The sequence below is a fragment of the Lycium ferocissimum genome, chromosome 12, assembly GCF_029784015.1.
Source record: "Lycium ferocissimum isolate CSIRO_LF1 chromosome 12, AGI_CSIRO_Lferr_CH_V1, whole genome shotgun sequence".
In the NCBI taxonomy this organism is placed as follows: domain Eukaryota; kingdom Viridiplantae; phylum Streptophyta; class Magnoliopsida; order Solanales; family Solanaceae; genus Lycium; species Lycium ferocissimum.
The window spans coordinates 53604800-53624917 of NC_081353.1; the positions used below are offsets into that span (position 1 = coordinate 53604800).

At 35.3% G+C, this 20118-nt stretch overlaps 1 protein-coding gene across 4 annotated transcripts; it reads right to left on the bottom strand.

The window, feature by feature from the left end:
* Positions 1-7960: 7960 nt before the first annotated feature.
* LOC132040853 (homeobox-leucine zipper protein ATHB-15-like) lies at positions 7961-17121 on the bottom strand. 4 transcript variants are annotated; one of them, XM_059431535.1, is made up of 19 exons: positions 16361-17121; positions 15727-16258; positions 15222-15381; positions 15031-15131; positions 14840-14930; positions 13009-13104; positions 12823-12936; positions 12648-12731; positions 12369-12524; positions 12195-12269; positions 12014-12120; positions 11738-11930; positions 10880-11065; positions 10673-10753; positions 10125-10259; positions 9714-10039; positions 9124-9229; positions 8488-8637; positions 7961-8264 (listed from the first exon to the last, which is right to left on the bottom strand). In XM_059431535.1, exons 2-19 carry the CDS (start codon positions 15930-15932, stop codon positions 8118-8120), a joined length of 2514 nt encoding a protein of 837 aa, XP_059287518.1. In that variant the 5' UTR covers positions 15933-16258; positions 16361-17121; the 3' UTR covers positions 7961-8117. The 4 variants fall into 4 exon arrangements, with proteins under 4 accessions (XP_059287518.1, XP_059287517.1, XP_059287516.1 ...); XM_059431534.1 differs by having other exon boundaries at positions 15727-15978; positions 16055-17121; XM_059431533.1 differs by having other exon boundaries at positions 15727-17121.
* Positions 17122-20118: the final 2997 nt, after the last annotated feature.

The following is a 20118-nucleotide window of genomic DNA, read 5'->3' on the forward strand; positions in this document are numbered from 1 at the left end:
AAAGCCTATTGCTATCTTAGATGGGGATGTTCGAAAGTTGAGGTCTAAGGAAATAGCTTCTGTGAAAGTTCAATGGAAGAATCGACTGGTGGAAGAAGCTAGTTGGGAGACAGAGTCCAATGTGCACAGCAAATACCCTCAGCTTTTCGCCGAGTCAGGTAACTCCTCCCTAGTTTTCTCACCCTTGTCAGTTCACGAATGGTGTTTTAATTAGTATCTGGTGTAACGACCCTTCCGGTCGTTAGGGGAAATTAGGACTCCGTTAGGAATTCCGAGGCCGCGGGTGGATTCAGGGGGCGTCTTTTTGTATGTGTGCATGTTTTGTGTTGTGTTTTTGAGACCTTGGATGAAATGTGGGGTGATAGGGGGAAAAACTGGACAAAATCGAGCTCACTGCCCAAAAGGAGCCGCTGTGGCTGTAGGAGTACCGCTGTGGCGGTATTCGGACCGCTGCCAGCGGCCATCCATTTTCCTTGGTGACTGCTGTAGCGGGCAATGTACCGCTATGGCGGTAGATGGACCGCTATAGCGGTCACAGCGATTTTGTGGCAGGCGTTGGCGGTATCATGACATTGCACGACGACCGCCGTAGCGATCGATGTAAAACGAGAGCCGAATTTTATATACTCAGTTTTATTTTTTCTTCTCACAAAACACCAACACACTTCCCAACAAGCACCTAGAGAGAATTTTTAAGCTAGGGCAAGATAACCTTAAGAGGTAAGTTCCATTACTTTTCATTCTATCGTTCCCTTCCCCTTCATTATTGTAATCATCTTCATGGGTCTTTAATGGTGAAAGTGAAGTAGAAACCCTAGAATGTCAATAAACCTTCTAAATTTGATGGGTTGGGGTTATTATCACTTATTTATCATTTAAATGGATTGATGAGTTGCTATTTGTCATAAATTGAACATTTAGAATCATAACTAAGTGATTTGAGACCTAGGGTTCTATAAAAATGGTGTCTTTGCCATAGAAAACTGTTTGTAATGGGAATATTTGATAGAATGTTGTATAAATTGATGGTAAATGAATACTAGGGGCCTTGATAGATTGTTTATCACCTAGAAAATCATCCACCCTTAGAATGGGGAAAGGGAAGAGTATTCTTGCTTTGGTGTTTATAAATTGAGCAATGTGACTCATTGAGCCTTCTATTTTTAGACCGTGAACGTATTGAGGCTTTAAGAAAAGGAAAAGGCGCGCGAGTAACTTGCGTGTTCCAACTCTGCTTTGAGGTAAGTTACGGTTTACGTAAGTTAGACTTTGGTTAGTTGATTGTATGTTTGGTGATCTCCTTAGGAGAAAGCATGTCTAGTTTTCATGCATGGTATTGTGTGGTTAAATTTCTACGTGAATGTGATTGATTGATTGTGTAGGCTCCGTGCCATTATTCCTGTGTGATTAAATCTACAGTAGATGTATTGTGATGAGAAGCTAATATAATCTTCTCGAGGGTATTGTGACATGAAATGATGATTTGATTGTTGAAACTGGGAAGGTAAGAAACACTATTCCATAAGAGGTATGGAAAGGCACTCATGTGACCTAGATTATGGACTCATGGTCCGAGGATCGTTCCGGAAACGAGAGGTACTTTGATATGTCCCGCAACCGAGGTTCGTTCCGGGGCGGAGGTTTGTGCTCGGGTCGGGGCTATTCCGGAACGAGTGGTACATGGACACCATGGGTCCTGCGAGGTCATGGCTGCGAGCTAAGACATCGGGTAGCATGTATGTACGAGTGAGGTTATTGTGGTAAATTTATTTCATTGTGACTTATGTGATTGTGATGCTTGACATCGTGGTGATTTGATTGTGATTGTTCTTAGTTGACTTGCTGTGATTTATTGATATTCATGTCTGTTGACTGGCTTGTTTTATTCTATTGATTTTACGAAATATGCATGATACTAATCTTAGTCGGCCTATGATATCTACCGGTACATAGTGTTTGTACTGATACTACCTTGCTGCATTCTTTGAGTGCAGATTGTGATATAGAGACCGTTACTCCTCCCCACATCTAGCGTGGAGGATATTTGTTGACAGATTTTAGGTGAGCTTCTTCCCATGCCAGGCCGCCCGAAGATCTTCTTGCTATGATGTCTTTTCGTACTCTGGACATTATGGATTACTTACTTGTTAGACTTTAGATTCTTAGACATGTTTTTATCTTAGAGCCCTATACGATGACTTTCGAATTTTTGTGGATTGTAATAGTTAGAACTTCCGCACTCATTTCAGCATTTATGGCATGATTTACTTTGTTCTTTTGATGTTAAATAAGTAATAATTGTTTAGCTTGGTTAATATAAAACCGGATTGAATGGATAGGTGTTTTGTATGTTGATTCGCCCACTAGTATTTAGATGGGTGCCAGCCATGGCAGGTTGAGTCGTGACATAGGTGCATGTGGTACCGACATAGTGATTGTCAGTTATGGCAGTTGCTAGCGATGGTTGTGATGGCAGAGGTAGTTTATGGTGGCAGCTAGTGATTGGCAAAGATGATGGTGTTGAAGTGCGGTGGTGGTGAGGGTGGGATGAATGGGTGGTAGTGGAGTGGTGATGGGTGGTTAGGGGTAGGTAGGTGGGTCGTAGGGTGGGGGTTGCGAGGGTGAGGGTGGTTGTGGTTGTGATGGCAAAAGTGGTTAGTGGTGGTGGTGATTATAATGGCAGAGGTGTTTAGTGATTGTGGTGGGCGGGCGTAAAAGAGGGGTTGGGTGGTGGTGATTGCGGGGGGTGGGCGTTAAAGAGGGGTTGGGTGGTGGTGATTGTGGTGGGTGGGCGTTGAAGAGAGGTTGGGTGGTCGGTGTAGGGGTGGTTGTGGGGGTGGGGTTGGAGGAGTGGGCAGGTCTGGTGGTTGTGAACAGAGTGGTGGTAAAATTATCCATGCAAAAATACCTCTTAATGATATTAAGACTTTGTTCAAGATCTTAATGATTAAAACATATTCAGACCAAATAAATGTTTAGATCTTAATGTAAACAAATGCACTTAACGGCCTATTGTTTAAACCATCCTGATTCAGACCTTCATTAAATGCAAAGAAACGAGGCCTAAGTGTAAGGGGCTGTACAAAGGTAGAGTTGGTTCAATTTTTTCATTAACCAAATTAAACTAATTACCTCGGGTTTTAAACTTTAAAACCCAAATGAAATCATCAAAAGTCGATTGAAATCAGTTATTAAATTTTATAACCCAAATGAAATCAACAAAAGTCGATTTTTTCAATCTCATGGTCATTCTCAATTTTTCGGATTTCTTTAATTTTTCAGTTTTTTTTTTGTTTTCTGTGAAGCCTTCACAACACAAAATATGTAACTAATACTCCAAATATTTTTTCCGTCCTAATAAGATAACAATTATTAAATGATATTTCTCAAGTAAATAACACAAAATGTGAGATGATCATAGCATCATAGTAAAGTACAATGTCACCAATAGTAAAGATAATGATATCTCAAAAAACGAATACTACAAGATGTTAATTGACTTTTTTTTAGTTAATACCAAACCAAACGAATTATGATCAAAGTTCCTTCAATATCATACCAAATCAAACCAAGTCACGACTCTTCTTCTTTTCCCACTTTAACTCATTGTCAGTTTGGTGCAATTTATCGATTTTCTTTATATACCCCTAGTTAAGATTTTGAAATGATCATATACATTGAGTTACGAAAGAAATCATATCCAAAGGTAATGGAAGTGCATCTAATGCTTTGATAGAGGAATCTTGACGATGACGTTTGTAGGGTTTGAGGGGTTCGCGGAAGCAATGTCATCGGAATGGTAAAGGGACTTTATGGGGCGCCGGCAAATGTCCATTGTGAAATTTTCCGGCGCCAAAATTAGAGAGGAGAGAAGGGGAATTTTAGAAGTATTCTTAATAAGAAATAAGGGAGGAAGAAGGCTAGATGGTGGTGGCATTGGGGAAATAAGGTGGTGGTTTATGGTGGAGGAGGTGTTAGAAGGAAAGAGAAGCAAGAAGAAGACAATAAGAAAATAAAATTGTAAAATTTAAGCCCTTCACGCGCCTATTTTGTGTGAAAATCACACAACTTGCCAACTCAGCGAAAAGTGTCTAAATGACACAATCTGGGCCTACCACAAGTGTCTAAATGGAACAAAATTTAGTTAAGATGTCTAAGTGAAAAAAGATGTCAACCACAGGTGTCTCCCCATGAGTTCTAACTTTTTTCTTTTTTGTATGGATTACGTGTTACTTATCTTTAAATGAGATCTTCAACGAAATAAACCAAGCTTTAACACTGGAAAATAATAAGCAATGTTACTGCTGTATAAATCGTGATTATAGGTTAACAAAAGTAATCCTCTGATCCAAAAAAATCTATAGTGCATGAAAGCTTCAGAAAAATATTTAGGGCCTGTTTGGAAAGCCATCTAGGTAATTGGAATTGGGTGTAATTTCACACTGTTTGATCTGTTTATTTGACCAAGTAATTACATAGTTAGGTGAGAATTGGGTGTAATTGAGAGGGTGTAATTATACTCTTCAACTTTCAGGAGGGGGCTGAAAATTGGGTGTAATTACACTCTGTAATTCCAAAGTTACTTTTTAGTTTCTTTCTTTTTTATTTTATTTTAATTTCTTTCTTTTTTAATTTATTTTTTATTTCTTTTTTATTTTTACTTTTTAATTAGTTTTCTTTTATATTATTTCTTTCATTTCCTTTCTTCTCAATCCCAATCTTTACTTCTTGTGGTTCCATCTAATTGCTCGTATTTTTTTTATTTTATTAATTTAACATAACCGTGCTATTATTCTAATTTTCGAAACTACACCTCTTAATATTAGAAAGAATGAGTCATTAACAAACTTAGCATGTAATGAGGTTATAGACTTTATTTTTCCTTTCTTTTGTATTATATTTACTTAAGTCACGTTGGAACTTACTTATGTAATGTTGGAATTTGACATAAGAGTATTATGCTAAACTTTTTCTTTTGGATTTTGAATTTAGGTTATATTGTCGATTTTAATTTATTTGCTTTAGTATTATTGACTTGTTATTTCACATTGCATGTTATTTATTTTTTACTTACAATTGATAGATTTTTTTTGTCAAACATTTTAGTAATGTTATGGCATTATATTTATAAACATTGTCAAACATCTCATCCATGATGTTCTCACAGAAAAAGTCTGCTTTTAAGTTTTATAATTAATTAAAATTAAAATATTATTAATTTGAAAAATATATATAAATTACTTTTTACAACATCAGTTACAAATATATGATTATTAATTAATGTATTTTCAAGAAACGTGTTATTAAATAACTAATTTAATATCATTTATAAAGGCACATATTTTTTAATATTAATTTTAAATTTTTGATAATTAAATTTTATTTTTAAATTAAACAAACTGTGTAATTACACTTGTGCAACCAAACAGACGCTTGTAATTACACTGTAATTATATTATGACAAACAAACAGGTCGTTGTAATTACAATACTGTGTAATTACTACCAATTCCAATTTCCAAACAGACCCTTAGGGTTAATTAACTCTTTCCTTCTCAGCTGATTTTTGGTAATTGGTGTTGATCGTATTTATTTATTATTATACTTTCAATTCGATGTCCCAAAACTAGTAACAGTAGTAATTTACAGGCAGAGTGCAGTAGGCAATAGCATCAAATTGTGCAACCTGAAACTGGAAAAAGGTTTTGCCTTTGTTTTTTTTTTTTTTTTTTTTGGTTAAATAGCTTATCCTACACCATATTTACTATTTTTTTGCGCGGATTGCCCTTCTTTTGGGGTGGTCTTTAAATTTTACCCCTCATATTTGTTGTCTTTAAGTTTTGCCCCCATATTCTTGGTCTTTAATTTTTGCCCTTCGCGTTGCAACCCCGAAACCGCGCGTAAATTATGAGGTTCGGGTTCGAACCCCCGCTCGACGTAAATTTTAAAAAAAAAAAAAAAAAATGGCAAGGCAAGGTTTGGGTGTGTGTATGCCGGACGGACGCATATCATGCCTTATGGCGGACTTGGCATAAGTATGTCGGGTCACGTAAGCTTTAAAGTTATTCCTTAACAAGTGTGTCTGTAGGGTCGGCATACTTGTGGGCGAACTTTTAGTTAGCCTTAACTAAAAGTCTTTTCTAGTGATGCGCTTATAAGACGGGTAGGCCAGTTGAGGCGTAATTAAACGTGCTGGTTCCGTAAGGCATAGCTTTTTCCTTAAGACATAGACTTTGCCTTATAAGGTAAACTTTTAGTTATCTTAAGGAAAGTTCGCTGGCTATGAGGCATCTTTTTAGTTAAAGGCATAACTAAGTACGCCGGAACTTTTCCTTAAGCGTATAAACTAACCTTATAAGTAGGAACTTATAGTTATCGGATCAAGATAACTTTAGTTATTCTTTGGAAAAGTTCCTTATGGGGGCATACTTTTAGTTATGTCTTATCAGGACACACTTTTAGTTAAGTAAGCCAAAAAGTTTAACTTGAAAAGTAAAAAAAAAAAAAATATATATATATATATATATATATATATATCCTCGAAAGAAGTTTACACCATCGAGCGTACTTTTGGTTAAACATAACTAAAATTCTAGGTGGGGGCGTAAGATACGTAATTTAAACTCGCTTGCGAATTTTTTTAAAATTTTTAGGTGGAGATTCGAACCATGTTAAACGAATTTTGAAAGAAGGGCAAATTTAAAGACCACCCCAAAAGAAGGGCAATTCTGCCATATTTACCGAACCAGAAAATGGTAGTCATACATGAGACATTCTACAACTAAGGCCTTTTATTTTGGTATAATACATAAATAGGCCTTAACTTATCGCGGCAGGCAAGTATCTCCAACAGGTGTGCGCGAAGTAGACTTAACTTATATAAAGTTGAACAAGTAAACACAAATGATGACATAAAGACGTGATACATAAATATTGAAGGGCCGCGTCGCGTGCCACATCGCATTTGTGTTTACTTATTCAACTTTTTACAAATTAAGCGCGTCTTACTACGCACACCCAAAGTCTTGGCATACATGAAAGCTAACCATTAAGCCAAGTTTTAAGGGCCTATTTATGTATTATGCCTTTTATTTTTTGTTCAACAATCAAGTATATGTAGTCCACTAGCCTGAATGATCCGAATTCGCACCGAGTAGAGCCACAAGGGGTGTAAAGCACTTCCTACCAAAATGTTCTCATTCTCAAAACTCAAACCTAATATCTTTAGTTTCGCGTGAAGAGATCTCAATCCCTCTGATGGCATAAGTAAGGCGTTGATACGAAGAGCTGGATTGGAAAAAGAGAAGAAGCCACCAAATCTATGTAGGAACCTACTGACTTCCTCTTCTTCCATCCTTAGCAACATGAACTCAGCTTCATCTACCCATACTTGCAATAAGCCTGCTCATTTTCCAGGAATCCAAATAGTATACCTTTAAACCTTTCATTTCCTGTTTGTTCAAGCTAAAATATGTTCCTATGTAACTGGGAACAATGGCAACGAGTTATGAATCAACTCTAAGAGGAGACTATTTTCAGTTCCTACATTCAGTTCAAAAACCTGGACAAACCCCCGGGACTCCAATGACAACTTACGAAGGGCAGTGTCCGATTTCTTGTTCAAGTGGATGAACAAAGAGGCCAACATTGCGGCTGAGCTACCACCGAACTTTGTTTTTAAAAGTCAGGTTTACAACTCAAGTGAATGATCAATCTTCTATGTGTTTCCAACAGAGTTGTACAATTAGAAAAAGTTATTTGATCTAAAAAGGAAAACAAACCTAGCATAGCCAAAAAGTCTAAAGGCAAATTATCCGGTCAGCAAGATTGACTATATGTCAAACATTCATTCTTTAGCAATCATCCTTTCTGTTCCCCCAAAACGATTTCATGTCACACATTGTGCGAAAAACGGAGCTTAAAAATAGCAACAAAAGCACAAAAAGGAAGTTAATCCGAACTAGTTCAAAATGGTTTGTTCCTTACCTACGGGAATATTCTCAGTAGCAACAACAGCAGAAAAAGGAAGTTAATCCAAACTAGTTCAAAACGGTTTGTTCCTTCCCTACGGGAAGATAGAGATGTTGCTTAAGTTTTACTGATACCTTAATAAAAAATTTAGACAAACGACCAATTCACGAACATAAAGCTGATACAATGAGCAGTATCTTCTTCATTCAGAACCTTCCAAGCCACAGCTTTCTCATAAGAAACAGGCCTACCCATGCTCGACAAACAGATTCCACCTTGGAGACACGCAAAACCCTGTCAGCATATATGGCAACATGGTTAGTACTCTCCTCAAGCTAGTGCGCTCCAGCTGAGAGATGGAGAAACACTTTATTCTGGACAGTTACAGAAAATTTGACCTAGTGAACTTCCGAACACGATTGAAGTTACATTTCAACTGTGCTGGCTAAGTTTGACAAGTGTTTAATAGAACACTGCCTCACTAATTCAATAAAACTCCTCACAAAGAGTTACCAACCTGTTGCATTATCTGTGGGAACTCAGAGCAGAGGTTTTTCCTTCCGTTTTCATCAAATATTTTCTCCAAAGAAATATCTTGAAGCGCAACCAAGGTTGTCTCCAGCATGTCAAGACCAGCCTGGTTTGCAAATGTGAAAACTGGCATAGCCTGCATAAATATTGAACTTCAGCATCCATATGGCAAAAAGAGTTAAAAACTGGTAGCAGATGAGACAATTACAAAAAACACCAAGGATGTCAAAAGCCAAAGTCACAGTCAAGAAGTTTTGCTTCTAACCCATAGCCCTGCTGGATCTTTTCCAGAACTAGATATACTCCCTACGTCCCAACGTATGTGATGCATTTTCCTTTCTGGACTGTCCTAGACAAAACGATACCTTCCTATATTTAGAAATAACTTAACTTTAAACTTTCCATTTTACCCTTAATGGGATAATTTATAGCTACACAAACATATATGCCTTGTTTTAGACCACAAGTTTCCAAAGTATTTCTTTCTTAAACTTTGTGCCCAGTTCAAAGTGCATCACCTAGATTGGGACGCGGGGAAGTACTTGAATTCAGAGATTTTGCTGAAGGATCTGACTACACAAGCATAAGAAACGGCAGAGAAAGACAGTCTATGAAAGCAAACCTTTGCAGAGCAGCAGATAATAGCATCTGAGTGATGCCATACGTTTTCAAGGATTGATTCACTTCCTTCACTACTCATTTTCGGAAGCTCCACACCCAAAAAACGCCTTGTAAAAAAGGAAGAATAGAGTCAAAAAAGCCACTTGATTAGCAGCGGATAAAGATGCATTAGCTTCCTCATACTAATCCCTTATTCAAGAGAACTTCTTAAACAGAAACCAGTAAACATCATTTGCACATCAGTGCTTGCAGAAATAAAAAATGAAAAAGAAATCAAACTTCAAAACAAAGAAGAATCAAATCTCTCTTGTTTTAGAGGCAAGCAATGCATCTCAGCAATAGCAGAAGATAAATACAATTGACTGGAAATAGATTGAATTGTTAATTGACTGCAGAAAGAATAAACATGTGGCATGAGCATTATACAACAGATGGCACACTTTACCGAACTCGGAAGACGAGATATATCATGACATGGCCATTATACATCTAAACCAACATAGGTTGTCTACAAAACATGTGCTTCATTTAGAGTTGGACTTACAAAATCAAATATTTATATTTTAAGCGACGTGCAAGTATATGCCACACCTGTAACTTTGGCAGATCCATCGAGCCAGTGTATGAGCTTCAGGAGTCCCCAGAGGCAGACGAAGACCTCCCAGGGAACCGAAGTGAGATGGAGAAAGTGCTAATGCGACCCTCTGAACAGATGAAATGAAGCTTCGGACATACTTTCTAGCCATTGATGCAACATTCTCTTGCATGTGGCTTTCAAATGCAAATTGAAAAGCAATTGTCATAATAGATTTTGATGTGCCACCAGTCGACTTAAGATCATTAGCCACCTTACTTCCTACTGGCCCAGTTTCAAGAGCAGAAGTAAGATCAAGGGTGCGATTTGGACTGGAGGCTTCCTGGATGAAATTGAAGTACTCAGTGGATAACAAGCAAACAAGGAAACAGCAGAAGTATAAGTGATCAAGTGATGAACATGCTAACCTTAGCAGAGTCCAAAGGAATAATGCGAAACCCAGAAGGAAGGAGTGGTGCATCATCAGCAAATGAGGCATCAATAGGAGCAAAAATTAGTTCAGCACAGGTACCAACAGCATTTTCATCCATTCCACTGCACAACTAAAAAAAGCAAAGAAGACAAAGCATTGTAAACCACGTTTAGGGTCAAAACAGGCATTTTAACTTAGCATAGTCAGCTTTCTATACAGGTTTGACGGAGGTATCAAGAATCTGGATGCTCACTATTTGGCTATCCAGCAGACTGGTGGTACTGAAGATGAACATGCATGATAACTTTCGTGTTTTAGTAGATCAGGAGAACAAAATCGGACCATGTGTTATCTATAACAAATATTCTTGTGGATCTGGATGATAGTTCAAAACCAGAGTTAACTGAAGCTTCTCAAACCATTAAGTAGCCCATCATCTAGTATAAGTCTGTCTTATATAAAGCTATGAGTTTTGTTAGATTCAGTTAAATTTCTCTACATGGGAACAACATTCACATTCACATGTGCGGGAATAGAACTTACTTGCAATAGAAACATATCTCTTGGCATTATAACATCTTCCGGGGAATGGCAAACTCCTTCCAACTTAATGACCTCCAGCAACTACTGAGCACAAAGGAGTTTGTGATCAACATTAATGATGAGGGATCAACAATAGTATCCAAAGAAGACAGAAAGGAAGAGTTTTAGGCATGCCATGTAGTTGATTAATAAGATCTAAACACTTGCCTCTTCATGTTCAACAGTGTGTGCCAGTGGAAGTATCACTTGACCCCCAAAATTACAGGCTCGAGTCCCAGGCAGGCTGCAAGGACCAACTTTAACAGCTGCAGCTGAGTAAGCATCAATATTGTTGTCTACCCATTCTGATCGATGCTCACGCAAAAACCTAAGAAGTATCGCAGGAGTCACACTCTGAACAACAAAAAAAAAAGATGTCAAAAAGCAAGAAAAGAATATGGTCAAGTCAGGATAAAGTACATGAATTCCCCAAAAAAGAAAGAAGACGATCTGTGTCAAGAAGTTGATTAGGAAAAGTAAGTGACATTATGGGTAATAACAGAGTATACAAACTTTGACAACAAGAACTCCATTTAACCATTTTACATTTTTCAAGCAATTAAATTTCCAGCATTTGGGCAACATATAATCCACTATACAAGATGATCATCATCAGTATAAGCCATTGGATTTAATTTTCTAAGGGTTTTAAAAGCAGCTAAATGTATATCTACCTTGTATAGGGGAACAGCTAAAAGGAATTTTAACATAACCAGGACAATCTAACTATACTATCAATGTATTGAAATGGTCTTTTTCTTTTAATTAGGTTGTTTGTATCCCTGCCAGGAAAAATAAGTCTTTCTGCAGCCCAAACACAGAGACTGGGAAGAGAAGAGAACGACCAAGTAATCCAATTTACTTAATGATTCTCATAAGTATTCTTAATCATCTTGGAATTCAGATATTCATTGGTAGTTAGAATAGAGTGAGCTTGAGAAACATGGCTAATCAGTTATTTGTCCATTTCTACAAACAAGAAAGCATGTTGCATAATTTCAGCATGAACATACTGATTCAGCTTACCTGTAGAAGCATAGATGCTTTTGCACACAAAACTGAATTGCTTAGAGATGTAAATCCATCAGCAAAAGAAAGGTTTAAACCCATCAATTTGTCAGGAGAAGAGTTAACAAGGATGGTGACATCATCCATTCCATCGTTATCCAGCATAGACCAGCCCTCACTGGAGAAACCATTGAGAGCCTCGTTGAAGCCTCTGCCAAAATATTTTAATAAATAGTGAATAGCAAGTAACTCAAACAAAACAGAAACACTCATCTAAAGCTAGTATATTCCAACCTGCTCAATCTCTTGCTTAATGCCCGTAGAGCTGCTGGTCTTCTGCCCCAATTAGTGACATTAGGCTGTGAAACTTCCAATGTTAGCTGCCTCAGTTGGCGTAGTGCCTACATGGGAAGGAGGACAATTAGTGTTCTTGTTTTACATGACGAGTTGCACTAGACTCGATAAAAGATCTTACTGCCATTGTTGTCTTCTGAGCAAGCACTGCAGATGACTCATACAGTGGACGCAACACCTCTGGCACACTCCATGCCTGGCAATCATAATAATAATGATACATAAACTGTAACATGGCATAAGTAGCTACTGCAAAATGATACATGAATTAAGACAAAATAGACAACACCTTTACCTCTAAATTCATATGATCTACAATATGCACAATAGAGCCGCCGCCCTCACAGGGTCGAATCAAGTATCCACTAGGAAGCATTTCTGCTCTCACAAAATTCTGAACTGGCGGCATACTTGGACCATTTTGAGTATTTCCCAGTGACCTTTCACAAACCTGTGCATTTATTAAGTGAAATATTGATTTATGATGAATGAGGAATACATAAATCTAGTTGCAGGTATAGACACATCAAGAAAAATGTATATATCCACCAACTAGAAAAATCAAATCTCATACCACAAAGCTGCCATCATCCGTAACAGTAGTATAGCGTAACAGCCAGAAGTCACGAGGAGGCGCCAAAGTTGTTGGAGCATAAAGCTAAACAGTACGAAGCTTTTATAAGATCATCAAGCATGCATAAAAGGACTGAAGGCACAAGTAGCGAAGATTACGAATAATATTAACCTACCTGCATGTAAAGAAGTTCAATGGTTCCACCATTGGCAGTGGGCAGCATATTTAGAACTTCAACAGCCCGGCAGTCACGATACCACGAAGGGCGATCCTTCAGGATTTCAGCAACCTAGAGGGAGCTTAGCCAATTAATTTCAAATTATAATCCCAAAGAAGAGTTAAGAATATATAACCAACTTACCCTCGTTGGATCTAAACCAACCAGGCCACAAGCTCTTGCTGCCATACCAGTGCAACCATGAGAAATAGCAATGATTCCAATGGAATCCGGACCAGGCTAGTCATAATAGCATGAGCAATGATTAGGAAAAGTTACTCCAGCATGGACAAACTTAACTAGTGATATAGTTACAACTAAAGTGAGGGAAAAGGTAGCAGGACAGTACTATGGTCCTTGCAAGAAATGAGGTCGAAAAGGTGAATGCCAATTGCATGAAAGGTGTAGTTACTAGTTATGGATTATACATTCCAAACCATAAGATTACAACACAGTATAAGCTTATACTCCCTCTGTTCCAACTTATTTGACAACATTCCTTTTTTAGTTCGTTCCAAGAGAATGGTAATTTTCTAAATTTGGACATAGTTTTACGTAAACTTCTCATTTTACCCTTAATTACAGCTTTCTACCACATAAATATTATGGACCATAAATTTCAAAAGTCTTACTTTTTTCTCTTAAACTCCGTATGTAGTTGAACTATGCCGCATAGATTGAAAACAAAGGAATTATCTGTTTTAATATTATGGTATGAGAAATTGTGTCCTTGATAATGTAAGCCATGTGAATTGGTTAATTCATTGAAGATACTTAACAAGAAAAAGAAGCATCTCATTTCTTGTACTCGAAGCTAGGACATTACAGTTTGCGGATTTCAATTACATAATATTAATTGGAACAGATTAGCTTGCATGATTTTTTTTTATTTTTTTTTTTTTTAACCATGTGATAGTAGGCTAAAGAGCAGTGTTTTAAAAGGCAGTTTTAGGACTCGCCCCGGGGCGGGGCACTGGCAAAACGCCCCGGGGCTCACGTGCGGGGCTTAGTTCCTGTGAGGCTTACGCCCTAAGCGCCCGACTGTACGCCCTAAACACGCCTAACGCCCAACGCTCGGGGCTCGCCTAACAGTTCTTACACAAATTATATGTTAAATTCTTTAATTAAAATCGTTGAACCTCATAATTCTTTAACAAATGAATGATACTTAATAGTTTTTCATCTATAGAAATAAGAAGATTGGGTGTAACTCAAATAACAAGTCGTAATATTGCACATTTACTATTTGAGAACATAGTGAGGGTGAATATCATTTAATATTTCTTTTAAAAATAAATAGTCGAATTGTACATTTTCACTTATCATTGGTCTTTTGTCCTATGTATCAAAATTGTCATATTTTATTATTTCTCTATTTGAAAGTAATTTTATTTTATTCATGAAGGATTAAGTTTTAATTATAATACTGATAAAGCTTTATTGATTGTTTGCTTATAGGGAGAGAAAATGAATAGTTTGATAGTAATATTGTTTTAAGAAATTGTGATTTTTCATTGTTTGAAAGTTAAACTGTTAGAGTTAATTTGCATTTCATAATAGCTTTTATTTCATTGTATTGTTTATACTTGTAAAATTATGTTATTTATAAATACAAATTGTAAGTGGTGTATAATCGATTGCTTTAATTAGTATTTTGTGATCAGGATCAAACACATCTATATATATAATATATATTATTTTTTCATTTATTTACAGTTTTCTTTTATTTTTTATGTAATTTTACCTATTTAAAAATATTTATTGTAATTATATTATTTTATGAAATATTAAAAATTAAATACCCATGGGGCTTACCCCCATGCCTCGGGGCTTACGCCTCATCGAGGCATATGTAAAACGCCCGCCTTACGCCCCCGCCTTTTAAAACACTGCTAAAGAGTCTTAAAGACAGACACCACACTGGGCTATAAAGAATAATTAAGTTTATTTATCCATTATTTTGTTTATGATATACCTTCATTCCAGGCATTTGGACCCACTCAACAGCAGTTCCAGTAGCCTTTGATAGAAACTCTGTTAAAGTCTCTTCTGCAATGGACAAAAGCCTGGAAAAAACACAAAAAAACAAGAAAATTGCCACAAGCCACCCACTTAAACACCAAAAACAAGATAAGAAAATGACATAACAACCATAATCCCACTAACCCTGCAGGACTAGCATCCCTTGGGGGATGCTGAGGTGTCAAGTGGTTTTGACCACTCGTTACCACTGATTCACAACTGGTGTCTTTTGAAGCAAGCTTTGTCTGCAAAACAAGAATCACACTTCAATCCTCAATTACCTAAAAATTATAACTCCTTAAAACAATAGTTGTTTGATGAAATGAATATCTTACAGTTTGAGTTTGCTTGCGGAAATAGCCATTTTCATATACCAGTTGAGAAACTTGCTTCTGCAATCTATCATTTTCTTCCATTAATAGCTTGTTCATTGCTGACAGCTTCCTATTCACACCCTGAAGCCTTGATGACTCTTTCCTCTGTTTTTCCCTGCATCTATATACCTCGAGAAAAGAACGAAACAATGAATTATACTAAGTCTAAATTCATCCTTTACCATGAAAATTATCCACTTTTTCCCGAAATAATTTTTCACTTCATTTGAAAATCAGTGTTTGGTTATAAAATTTTCAAATCCAACTTGGAGTTGGATTCAAAATTTGAAAAAGTATTCCAAATCAATCTTCATAAAGATCCAAATAAAGTGCCCTCTACTCTTTACTGCAATAAGTATAACCAAACACAACTCCAACTTCATAAATTCCAAATAAAGTGAAAAATATTTGGAATCTATAGCCAAACACCTACTAAACATATAAACTTTCAGTAGTTAAGCAATACCTTCTATTCTGAAACCAAACTTTGATTTGCCTAGGCTCAATGTGGGAAAGAATAGGGCATTCACGAATAAGTTGTTGCCGACGCATTGAACTTGGCTTTGGACACTCATGATATAGCCTTTCAAGAGCTTCAACCTGCTCAGGTGTATAACGGACATACTTGCCGTTATCATCGAGTGATTTACCATCCTTGCAGGACATTGCCATTATGATTTCTTACAAATCCAAACACCCCTTTACTCAAATCACTCAAAAAACAAGATTCACAGCTTTCCCCAGTCTTCACAACAATCCAAACACCCCTTTACCAGTAGTCTCAGAGTAATCACAAAACAAGATTCACAGCTTTCCCCAGTCTTCAACAACAATCCAAACGCCCCTTCAAATTACTCACAAAACAAGATTCACAGATTTCTCTATTCACAACAATCCAAACAGCCCTTTACTCAAAGTACTCACAAAACAAAATTCACAGCTTTCCCCAACTCTTCAACAACAATTCAAACACTTGAACTTTCAGCTAAATTGTCTTTCTATAAAACAAAATAAGTATCAAAACCACAACATTTTCTTGGTAATATTAAAAGGGGTAGGTCCTAAAATCAAGATTCTTGATTTGGAAAAAAACCAATTACCTAAACGAAACGGCGTTTATCCTCAGCCTCAAGCACTAGAAAACATAAATCTCTCAATTTCAGAGCTCCCAAGAACTAAACATGCATTTTTTTTTCACTATTACCAATAATATCAATTAAAGTACTAAACATACATTTTTTTAACCATTACCAATACCAACTAAATACACCATTATTTCATAACTTCATTTCTACTGTCATCCATAACAATAAAATACCAACCTTTGGTTTCTAAAACAAGATTCAACATGGGTATTTTATCTACCAAAAAAAAAAAAAAAAAGATCCAATCTTTAAGCCTTTGAAAACATAATCAGCAAATCCCATAAACCAATCTTCATTTTTTTTCCACTTTTCAACATCTTTAAAGGGTTTTACACAAGATTAAACATGGGTATCTTATCTAATTAAAAAAAGATTCAATCTTTAAGCCTTAAAAAGCAAAATAAGCAAACCCCATAAACCAATCTTCATTTTTTTCCACATTTCAACATCTTTAAGGGTATGAATTTCATCAAAAGGACAGATCTTGGCTTAATAAAATGGGTGGATTTGGGGTATATATGTTAGAAAAGGAAACTGAAACTTGGGGAAAATGCTGTATTTGGACAGTAACTTGGAGATAATGTGATTGGGTGTATGTAAATGTTGTGTTTTTTGGTTGGATTAGGAAAGGTGGTATTATTGAGGTGTCAAAGTAAAGTAAAATCAGTGGTTTGTCAACTTTTCTTTCCTTCTTTTGATGAGGCTAAAGCTAATCTACTAGTAGTAGTAGTTTAGTACACTACTGTGAAGTGTGACATTTTGCTGACTGCTGAGCTGCACCAGATATGGAATATCTCTGATAGAGACCTCCCTTTGACCATTATGCCCTTCAAATGATCTTTTAGCATATTCCAAATTTTTTAAACGGGTTAATTGGAAAAAAAAAAAAAAAAAAACCTGAAATATCATTATTTTTTCGCGAGTTTTTATACCTTAACTGTCTATTGTTTCATTTAACTACGTAAACTATCGCCTCCTCTATATTAAAACGCATTTTGATGCTGAGTTGGTCTCCACGTGTCTGTTGTCGACTGATTGCAAATATTTGGCAACTCAGCATCGAGGTGTGTTTTAATATAAAGGAAGTCTTAATTTAGGTAGGTAAATGAAACAATAGACAATTAATGCATGAAACTCGCGAAAATGTGATAATTTAAGTGTGTTTTTTATCATTAACTCTTTTTAAAAAAAAAAAAAAATCTCACTCGGCGTCTGACTAGCCCTTGGATCTCGAATAACTTGAATCTATGTCGCATAAGGCCATCTCGAATAATTTGAATTTGTGCCGCATAAGACCAATTTAAAGGGTGCTCCCTGATATGATTCTTTTATATACAGAACTCAAAATCTTAAACTTTTGGTGGAGGCCTCTTATTCATCCCACTACAATTTTTGCTGGTCAACATATCCCAATTACTACTATTATGAAGTAATGTATATGAGAAAGATTTTTTTCTTTGGTGGTAATATATGAGAAAGAAATATTAATATATGTTTATATTAAATCTATATCACTGTCAAAGAAAATTTGTTTAGCTTAATAATACTTTGCATACTAAAAAACTCTTGGATGATGGATCTTGTCTATGAACATGGTATTTCCTTGACCATAATACCATATAATTGGTTTATTTATTTCACTTTCTTGCAAAAATGGAGAATGGTCAGGTGAAAATACTATCTACGTCAAATTTTATTTACTAGCAATATATAATTGTATATACACAACATTTAAAGTAACAAATACAAACACTTTTAACGCATAAACTAAGATGCTCCGTTCATTTTTAAGGAGGAGAAACTTTTATATCTTATTTTAATTTTAACATTAATTACTCATTTTTAAATCATTTCTCAAAATCTATTGAAACTGTACACCAATTAATATGAGTATTATGGTAAAATGCATACTTTATTTATTAATTCTTAACTGATGTGCAGAGACAACCGTGAACAAATAAAAGTGAATGGGGAGACTCAAGAGAGTGTACGTAAATTATTAAGGGCCTGTTTGGAAAGCCACCCAGTAATTGGAATTGGTGTAATTACTAGCGTGCTGTTTGGTTGCACAAGTGTAATTACACAGTTAGTTAAATTTAAAAATAAAATTTAACTATAAAAATTCAAAAAATATTTGCCTTCATAAATGATATTAAATTAGTTATTTAATAACACAATATTTCTTGAAAATATGTTAATTAATAATCATATATTTGTAACTAATATTGTAAAAAATAATTGATATATATTTTTCAAATTAATAATATTTAATTTTAATTAATTATAAAACTTAAAAGAAGATTTTTTTTTTTTTTTGTGAGAACGTCATAGATTGGATGTTTGGCAAAAAAATAATATTGATAAATATAATGCCATAACATTATTCAAATTTTTGACACAAAATATCAATCAAATGTAAGTGAAAAATAAACAACATGCAATGTGAAAGCAAATAACTTAAAATTAAAAATATAACCTAAATTCAAAATTCAAAAGAAAAAAGTTTAACATAATACTCTTATGTCAAATTCCAACATTACATAAGTAATACCAACGTAACTTAAGTAAATAATTCAAAAGAAAGGGAAAATATAAGTCTATAACCTCATTCACAACGAAATTCTACTTTAACGTCACTCGTTATGTGTCAAGTTTGCTAATGGCTCATTCTTTCCAATATTAAAAGGTGTAGTATCAAAAATTAAAATAATAACACGGTTATGCTAAATGAATAAAATAAAAAATAAAAAAATGAGCAATTACAAGGAACTACAAGAAGTAAAGGTTGGAATGAGAAGAAAGGAAATGAAAATAAATAATATAAAAAGAAAAATACATTTTAAAAAATAAAAATAATAAAATAATAGAAATAAAAAAATAAAAATAATAGAAATAAAAAAGAAATTAAAATAGTAGAAATAAAATATAAATTAAAATAATAGAAATAAAATATAAATTAAAAATCAAAAGAAATTAAAAAAATTAAAAAGTAATCCCGTAAATTACAGGGTATAGTTGCACCCAATTTTCAACCCCTCTTGAGAATTGAAGGGTGTAATTGCACTCAATTCTCACCTAATTGTGTAATTACTTGGTCAAACAAACAGGATAAACTATGCAATTACACCCAATTCCAATAACCTAGGTGGCTTTCCAAATAGGCCCCAAAGTTGTCTTTATTAGTACCAACTATTAATGGGGCTAAAAAATCTATATGCTCTTTTACATTTCTCTATTCTCATTAAAGTTCGTATTTTTATGAAAAGAGGTTCCTAACAAGGGTATTGCATGTACCTAGAGCTCTGACAACCGAGATAAATAAACAGAAAAAATGTGATATTCAAAAAGTAATGCATATTAAAAGCCTTAATTATAGTTGAGCTAGGTTAATAAAGGCAAAAGAGTAATTGGAAGGCTGAAAAAGGAGAGGCGTGGGTCACAGAAAACATCATGATGAGGCTTTTTGCATGCGCCTCGATTCTATTTCTGCCCTCATTTTGTTTATTACTGTTACTTGTATTTGTTGCTAAGGACTAAAAAGAGAACAAGTGCTTTTATTTAACTACTCCTACTATCTGTATCTGTATTTAAATTTATACTCAATCGTTGGAGATCTTCTACTCTGCCAATGGTTCAAAATTTATTGCTTCCATTTTATTAATGTGCAGTGAAAGAGCCAAACTACTAAACTAAAAGTCACCTTTTTCAAAATT

Bases quoted from the DNA above. Each gene is read 5' to 3' on its own strand.
- LOC132040853 (XM_059431535.1), bottom strand. From the start codon at position 15,932: ATGGCAATGTCCTGCAAGGATGGTAAATCACTCGATGATAACGGCAAG. The intron at 12,937-13,008 runs GTAAGTTGGTTA...AGCTCCCTCTAG, and splicing joins TTGGTTTAGATCCAACGAGG to GTTGCTGAAATCCTGAAGGA. The intron at 11,931-12,013 runs GTTGGAATATAC...ATATTTTGGCAG, and splicing joins TTAAGCAAGAGATTGAGCAG to AGGCTTCAACGAGGCTCTCA.